This window comes from Trichosurus vulpecula, chromosome 4, assembly GCF_011100635.1.
Source record: "Trichosurus vulpecula isolate mTriVul1 chromosome 4, mTriVul1.pri, whole genome shotgun sequence".
NCBI classification, from domain to species: Eukaryota; Metazoa; Chordata; class Mammalia; order Diprotodontia; family Phalangeridae; genus Trichosurus; species Trichosurus vulpecula.
The window spans coordinates 369,011,939-369,021,133 of NC_050576.1; the positions used below are offsets into that span (position 1 = coordinate 369,011,939).

General features: G+C 37.4%; 1 protein-coding gene across 1 annotated transcript; it reads right to left on the reverse strand.

Moving 5' to 3' along the window:
* Nucleotides 1-2,422: 2,422 nt before the first annotated feature.
* Nucleotides 2,423-3,436, reverse strand: OXGR1 (oxoglutarate receptor 1). The gene has a single exon (XM_036753580.1). It carries the CDS (start codon nucleotides 3,434-3,436, stop codon nucleotides 2,423-2,425), a length of 1,014 nt encoding a protein of 337 aa, XP_036609475.1.
* Between the last annotated feature and the right edge of the window lie 5,759 nt (nucleotides 3,437-9,195).

Sequence of the window (9,195 nt, forward strand, 5' to 3'; positions counted from 1 at the left end):
ATTTTAGGGGACTTCTTACTTTTCTGGCTTAATGCTCTCACCCTGATAACCTGAGAACTACTTATTTGGCACCATCCAACCAGTGTATTATGATATACTATTTATATATTTAAGATTTCACCTTGAAACCATATAGTCCATGAACTTCAGAGAATGAATTGGTTTATTTACTAGTCAGTGGGGAAAAAAATAGAATTCATATTAAAGTCCACAGATATGAATAAGGTCCACCAGTAAATAACCCTTCCTTATAGACCCATATCTACTTACAGACATAGACTGGTTGGGGCTCACAACAGCAGCCCTTTGTTATGCTATTCAATCACCTCTTCTGTTCAGGTTCTAGTAGTTTCTTCTTGTGTAGTTTACTGGGATTTTTGGAGACATGTAGTCTATTTGGTTCTATAGAGATAGTTTATTTGCTACTTCACTTTGTTACAAGATTTTCAAAATATACAGACTAAGCACTTTTTTTCAGATGTTACAATTAACTGTAATTAAGCATGCACCCAATTCACAAATTGGCTTAGTTGTTATAACAGTTAGGGTATTTTTCATAATATTCTAAAAAGAGCAAAAGAACTAAGTAGAAGACTAATTAACGATGACTAGAATACCTTCCCACACAAATCAAAACAATTCCTCATCTGATTCAAAACATAGCAATTTGTTGCATTTACAAACACTTTTTTTCTTCTAAATGCCCCCAGAAGCCTGTTGATAATTTAAACTACAACTTGATACCAAAACTAATTTTATAAACTCCACAAGCTCCATGACAATGAAAATAAAATCACCAAGTGCTAATGCGTGAAAAAGGTTTGAGGGTGACTTACAGTGCCATCCCTTGAATGCCTGACAAAATGCTTATTTAATATGTTTTTAATTTACCATTTTTCTATTGTTTCTTGGGAATGGTGGGACTTCAAGTTTTAATAATCTCAAAATGGGGTTTACTTTTTTTGAGAGAAACAGAGGGTTATATATTTTAAATGTCATAGATTGAAAATACCCTAGAGACCATCTAGTCCCAATGTCTAATTTTATATATGATGGAATATAGACCCATGAAGATGCAAAGCTTTGCCAAAGGTCACATAGCTAGTTAATAGCAGAGCTATAATGAAATTCCAGATTTCCTCACTAGCAGGTACACGTGCATTCTGAGGCAATCCACGAATATCTATTGATTGATCTGTGAGTAGAAACAAAAAAAAGGCAAAGGACTTGGAAATGGAATTATGACTGATGAGTCAGTCCTGTCCCAGGAGTTAGGAGGCTTGAACCAACAAAGTCAGGCTACATGAGTAGGAAAAGACAAATTTCAAACCCTAGCATCTCACGATCTAGAAAATCCAACACTTGATTTTTTGAGAGGTTTTAGAGTTTTAAAAAAAAATAACTAGCATTTACACGATGCATTAAAGTTTACAAAATACCTTACATAAATTATCTTATTTGTCTTCACAATAAACCCATGAGACATTTATTCCCTCCAGGTTTCATTGTCCACATTTTACACAGAAGGAAATGGACCCATGGAGAGGGTAAGTGACCAGCCCACTCTATTATAGCCAGCATGCATTTAATGCTTAGCACAGTACCTGGCACATAGTAAGTGCTTAATAAATATTGATTGATTGATTGATTACTGAAGTGCCAAAGGGGAGGTTTGAAGCTACATCTTCCTGAATACAATTCTGCATGACCACACTACTTCCTAGAAGATCTGTACTGAAGCCATGCCTGGCTCCTTCACTAAATAATTCTGCAACTCAGGGCAAATTGTAAACCTGTGTGAGTCTGCTTCCTCATTTGTAATGAACATGATCACATTGGCAAGACCTGCCTCAGTGCACTGTTGTGAAAATCAGATGAGGTATGTATGGGAATGCACTTTGTGACCGTAAAGTGCTATGCAAATATAAGGTGTGTGGTGGTGGTAGTTGGATTTGTTAATGGAAACTCATTTTTTTGCTAACTTGTCCAGAATAAGATTTCAATAAAATGTCTGTCACTAATTTATGCTTAGTGAAATACTAAAAAACTCCTAGCAGAGCCATCAGCCTTTGATGTATAAGTGTATGAATACACAGTATGTACTGTGAGTTCCATTGACGGAAATATGACCAGACTTCTTAGAAGTTATTAGTCAAGCAAAAGCAGCCATTCCTTTTAAGATGGATGAATCTCTATGGATAGAGCACCAGGCCTGGTGTCAGGAAGACCTGAGTTCAAATTCAGCTTCAGATACTTACTAGCTATGTGACCCTGGCCCTGTTTGCCTCAGTTTTCTTATCCGTAAAATGAACTGGAGAAGGAAATGGAAAACTGCTCCAGTATCTTTGCCAAAAAAGCCCCAAATGGGGTCACAAAGAGTCAGACACGACTAAAATAATCCAATGACAAGAACAAAGCTATTTCAAGGGTTAGTCACAGAATTACTGTTCCCTTTTTCCTGTCGGTCACAATTTGGTTTGCATCTTACAACAGAGCAAATAGCTTGCTGAAAGTTGTCCCCAATCACAGCATAAAGCAACAGGTTACCAAAGGTGTTTAAGGCTGCCAAAGGCCTAGAAACAATGTAAGCAGCATGGATCTGATTCTCCACATGGCAACTAATTAAAAGGAGACGGGATTCAATCCGAATGAGCCTCAAGATATGAAAGGGCAAAAAACATATGTAGAAAACCACAAGGAGAAGTATAGCCAGTCTTCGTGCTTTTTGCTTATAAGAGCTCTGGGTATGAGGTCCTTGAGTGAGGTTGTAGATTATCATCATATAACAAATAGTCACAACCACTAAAGGTAAGCAGAAGGTGACAACTGTTAGAATGACGTTATACCATTTGATGGTAGTGAGATCATCAGAGCTAGTGAGATCAAGGCAAGCCGATTTATTTGTCTTCTGAGTCGCTGTAATCAGGAAGCTCATGGGAATGACAACCACCAAGGCAATGATCCACACCACTATACAGGCAACCACTGCCCATCTGGTTTTATGAATGGAAAAGCAGCTCATAGGGTGGATGATTACAAAATAACGGAAGATGCTAAAACAGGTCAGGAAGAGGATGCTGCCGTACAGGTTGAAATGGAAGCCGAAACGGATGAACTTGCACATGAAATCACCAAAGATCCAATCCTCATCATTGGCATAGTAGTGGATCAAGAAAGGAAGGCTGGTCAAATACAGCAAGTCTGTGCAGGCCAAATTCAGCATAATAATGGTACTGCTTTTCCAGGGCCTCATCTTGAAAATGTAGGTGGAGATGACTAGAGCATTCCCAGGGAAGCCCACCAGAAAGATGATGCCATAAATAATAGGGAGGTAGTGTTTCTTGAGTAAATTTTTTTCATCCATGCAGTTTCCAAATGCAGCTGGATAATTATGTGCATCAGAAGTATTAGCTAAATTGCTTGGTCCTTTATTCATGGTTGCCTTCTTTCATCTTTTAGGAATATAATATATTTATTTAGTCAAACAATAAAAATATGTTGGAAGACAATTCCCTGGAAAGGGAAAAAATAAAAACCCACATCAGTGATATGATAATGAAAACAATGATCTGCTTTTAAACCAAAATTGCTCCAAGAGTCTATATATTGCTAGATATTTCTCCTTAATTTTAAAGGAGATTCTAAGGAAGAGCTTTTGACTTTCTAAGAAAAAGACAGAGGCATGGTAAGTAAAACATCTAAAATACATTTTGGTATAAAAATATCTACAATAAGAATAATGATTAAGTCACCATCAACTGTAATTTTAAAATTATGTTCAAATATTTAAAAGGACCTATATTCATTCGCTCATTCATTCAATAAACATTTATTAAATGCCTACTCTTCCAGACACTGTACTAATCACTGGGGATATGAAAAGAGGCAAAAGAGAGTCCCTGCCCTCAAGGAGCTTACGGTGTTCTCATTAATGAAGAATTATTGCCAATGAAGTGAATTGCAATTCATCTCTGCCTGCTTCATCTGGTACAACCCTTATAAATATTAAATTAGAAAATTAGTAATATTAAAATACTAAAATGGGAGTTTGGGGAGTGCATATCTTTGGAGGCCAACCTAAGTTCTTTTCTTTAAAAAAAGACAGCATTAGTCCCTATAATAATCTTCATTATCATAGGATTCAAAAGGAATATGCTGATAAAGTAAAAGGGACTAGTTGTAGGTAACACACATGTTAAAACAAAGAAAAGTGTGATTAATGGCAAAAAATGGCAGAAATTGTGTGCTTTTCCTAAGAGTTGTCAGAGAACCTGAAGTCAGATCCTTCTGACTCTGCCCATTGTAACCTATGTGACCTCGGCCAAGACATTTCCCCCCTCTAGGTCACAGTTTCTTCTGTAAAATAATGAGTCTAGAAAAGAATATTTCTAAAATTCCTTCCAATTCTAGATCCTAAGAGAATATGTTTAAAGAAATGAAGCCCTAAACAGGCCTCCTTTTCAGCTTTAATGAACAACAGTTCATTAAAGAGTTATTTGTAATTAGTTCAATTCTTTGCTAAAGCATTAGAGTTTGTTCTCTCAAGTAAGTCAAACATTCCGCCATAATCTAGCGTATTAACTTACAAGGCAAAACCTTTTATTTCCATGTAGAGTAAAAAAATACTTGAGCTGAGTTCAAATTATCATATATTCCACGTGGGCAGACTCTTAATTTAGGAGATTTTACTCTAGTACGTTGTTTCCTAATCCCATTGCTACTTTTTTAGACATGACCTCAAGAGATATAGATAGATAGATAGATAGATAGATAGATAGATAGATAGATAGATAGATGTATATGTATACATATATATATGTGTGTGTGTATATGTATGTGCATGTATATGTGTGTATCTATGCATATATATATTTATGTGTTTGTATATACATACCCATATACACATATCCATTTCTGTTTCTCTCTCCAAACCCCACAAAGAAATTTGAGAAGAGCAACCAAAAAGCAAAATCTTGGTCTGGTGAGGGGCTGAAGGTGAGAGAGAGGAGACTTTTTTGGATATTCTACTAGATAATGTAATTTAATGTATTTTAATCCAAAAATATATTCATTAGAATCTTACTTAAGCCCTCCTGAAAGTGGTACGGATGATACCTTTTTAGATAAATAAGAGCTCATATTTACATAATACTGTAAGGTTTAGAAAGTGCTTCCCTCATTAAATTCTGAAATGAAGGCAGTGTAAGTTTGGCATGAGGAAACTAAGGCCCATACAGATGACTTGACTTGCCCAAGGTCATACAGCTAATAACTCCCAGAGTTGGAATTCAGCTAGCAAATTCTGGTGCCAAAGGCAGACTCTTCCCACATATCATGCTGCCATCCTAAAGAAATATTCTGTAAGGCTAGGAAACTTAAATCAACATCATGATTATCCAAAATGGATAATATGGAAGCATCCATCTTCATGAGCCCTAGTAAGCCGAACATCACTGGACAAGACCAGTAGAAGAACAGAAGGAGCAATAGGGAACTGCCCCACAGACCAGTCTCTACTAGCAGAGCCCTCAAATCACCAGCTTGCCTCCCCTGCTTCAAAATTAGGAGGAATTTGCTGGCAAGGATAAGGATTGTCTCTACCTACCATTTGAAATTTATTGTTTATTGTCATCTATTTTAATGTAGAAGTATGGGGAAGGGAATTAAATTCTAAACTACTTGTATTAATATCAGCATAATTTCCCTTGTGTCGACCAATCAGTAAGGTGGCAACTATGACTTTCAAGTAGCTAAGCTAGTTTCCTGGAATGAATTCCAAAGATATAAACAAAACAGCAACTTGTCTTTTACAAATGAACCCTTGGCTATGTTGTGAAACAATCCCAAAAGGTGGTGGTGTCAGGAAAGGACAGGTTTTTGTCAGGTTCAGCTGCTCTAAAGCTTTAACAAAACCTGGCTGGTATTTAAGTTGGTACTTATGATTAACTAATGTATTGTTAAGGAGGAGGATCTGGCTAAGAAACTTAACCCCTTCTCCCCTATGCTTCATTCAAGATGAACTGAGGCTGTTAAGTATCAGTGCTTCCCGGAATGGAAGATCAAACAAATTTGACTTGGCTATAGAGGACAGTGTAGGATGGGACAGTGTATTTTGCTCTTCTTTCACTATAATTCTAACCAGCATCAATATTCATTTATTAATTCAAAAGATATTTACCTAGTTCTTATTTTACACAGGCACAGTATCAGGCACTTTGAGGGATACAAAGAAGAATCATAGTCCTTGTCCTTGTAGAGTTACAATATAAGGAGATTAAGTATGTACACAACTCTAATGCAACATAGGATGAGCGAGTCAATCCTCCTCCATGAGCCACAGTGTTCTCATCTATGAAATAAGGGGGTTGGAATAGATGGCCTCTGTGATCCATTTCACTTCTAGAGATATGAAACCATGTAAAAGTACAAAAGAAGAAGTTCAACAAGGAGTTCATAGGAAGGAAAGATAACTTTCACATGAGAGAAATTAGGGAAAGGTTCACAAAGCTATGTTTAACCTCGTCCTGCAAGAATAGAAAAGAATTATCCAATTCTTATCTATCCAGATAAGGGTTGAGGGTGAGAGGGAGGGTAGGAAAGGGGTGGGAGTGCAGATGGAATACATAAGCAAAAGCACCAAGGCAGGAAAATGTAGTTTGTATCTAGAGCAGAATGAGTTTGGTGGGAGCATAGGATGAAATGAGGCCAGGAAAGTTAGTAGAGAACAAATCATGGAAGGCCTTGAATATTAGACAAAGGAGTTTTGGCTTCTTTCTACTGTTAAAGGTTTCTGAGCTGGAGTTAGACATAATTAGATTTGAGTTATAAGAAGATGAATATGACAGCAATGCACAGGATGAATTGAAAAAAGGGCAGGAAGAGGATATTGGGAAAGTTAATGCAAGAGGTAATAGTCAAACTAGGGTTGTGGGAGTGTAGAGAATGTGGTGGTTGGGTATAGATTTTATGATATTATGCAGGTAAAAACTACCACAATTTAGCAAATTACTAGATATGTTTTTTAAAGATATGATACATAAAGAAGGAGAAATTAAAAAATAAATCAAGATTATAAGATTGGATGTGAGTAAAGATAGTGCCACTCAAAAAGAAAAAAAGTAAAAGGGAATTCAGGGAGACCAAGTTTGGGGACATAGATAATCAGTTGAATTTTGGACACTGCTGTGTTTGCAGTGTCACAGGACATCCAGGTGGAGTTATCCAGAAGATAACTGTGTAAGGTATGAGTTGCCAGCAGGAAGGAGGAAAGGTCTACAGGTATATTCATCCACAAAGACATCATAGTTAAACCTATGAGAATGGATGATATTTCCAAGGGAACATAGGAAATAAAGCTGATGATATAAGTACAGATAGCACTATTTGGTAGAAAGGATGAATTATAGGAGCTAGTGAGGGAAACAAGGAAGGAATGATCCAAATGGTAGGAGAAGAGTCAGAAGAGTGTCAAGGAATTCAAGGGAAAAGAAATCTTCAGGGAAGGAGTGATTAAAATGTGAAATGCAGCAGAAAGTTCAATCACAACTGGATTTGCCAATTAGGAGTTCATTGGTTACCTTGAGTAGAGTGGTGTCAACAGAGTAAAAGGGATAGAAGCCAGAGCATAGAGGCAAGGAGTGGGTGGGTAGTGAGGAAATGGAGGCCCCAACAAATTGATTTTTCGTGATCATTGCTGGTGAAAGAAAAAGCAAGGGAACTCTCTTGAACAATGGTCAAGGAAAATTAAATACAGCAGGCACAAGAGATGGCAAAGAGGATCATCATACTTTCCAGACCTTAGCCAACTACAGTGGAAAGCACTAGCTTTTGAGTCAAAGGACCTGGTTCCTAATCCCACTTTTGAAACTCACTAATTATGTGACATTGTGCAAGTTGCCTGGGTCTCTATTTCCTCATCTATACAATGAAAGATGGGCAGAAAGGTGACACACTGGATAGATCAGATTGGGAGCCAGCAAGATTCATTTTCCTGAGTTGGAATCTGGCCTCAGATACTTACTAGTTGTGTGACTCTAGTCAAGTCACACAGGTTTGTTTGCCTTGGTTTCCTCATCTATAAAATGAGTTGGAGAAGGAAATGGCAAGTCACTGCAGTATCTTTGCCAGGAAAGCTGAAGAGTTGGACACAACTGAAAAATGACTGAACAACAAAAAGGGGGATTGGAAGGGATTTGGACTATATGGATTCTGATGTCCCTTCTAGCTCTATATTTACGATGCTTTAATGAATATATGTGTTTGCTACCCATGTGCCAATGAAGCTGCCTATTACATATGTCCATCATAGCTGGGAATAAGGATAGACATGGGCCTAATACACAAAGTGGAGGACACACTAAAGGGTGCTTTTAAGGATTACTTTTAGCAAATGCAGATATTTTCCATGCCGGAAATTTTACCTCTCCATGCAATTGGCATTTGTCCTATGAGACATCAAGTTGAAAGAGCTAGAGTGAAAGCCTCATTTTCTAACCCTGCCCAGAGCAAACAAATACCACTGGGCTCTGGATGACCATTGAAATTAAGATTGGACCATGAATGGTCTGGCCTGCTGGAAAGAAGAATATCTCTATTTGAATAATATAGAGAAGAAATTCATTTTAAGAAAATCCAAGAGAAGGAACTAGCATGGAAAACACTTCAAAACAAAACTGGAGGGGTGGGGTCAACCATCTAGACAAATAAAGTGCATCCCCAAAACCTGAGCAAAGGGTTTAACAAAGCCAGAAACTTGTTGCCCATAGTCTTCAGAAGTGGCTAGTCTTTCCTGAGTAGCTGCAGCTCTCTGTGTGACAGGGAAGTCAGATGCATGTTAGATATGAATTCTCCAAATAATTCAATTTAAGCACATTTCCTCTTCATGGGCAAAGGAAGGCAAAGGAGAAAAGGGTTTAACTTTTGCCATTCTTCCTAAAACTATTTTCTTTGAACTTGCCTTCTATCTGCCTTGCATTGCCCCTTTTCTGGTGCAGCTTATGTGTGGAATCCACAGTTGCTCCCCTCCACTTCCCCCCACCCATCTAATACTGCCTAAATCTCAGGAATCCTTATACAGAGATGCATTTGGAGTTCCAGAAGAAATTTTATTAGTACTTATGCTCAAAATGTTTTACTTAGTTTTCAATTGCAAATACAGGTTGGAAAATTTGGTTCAAATCAAAACTTTGTCTCTTG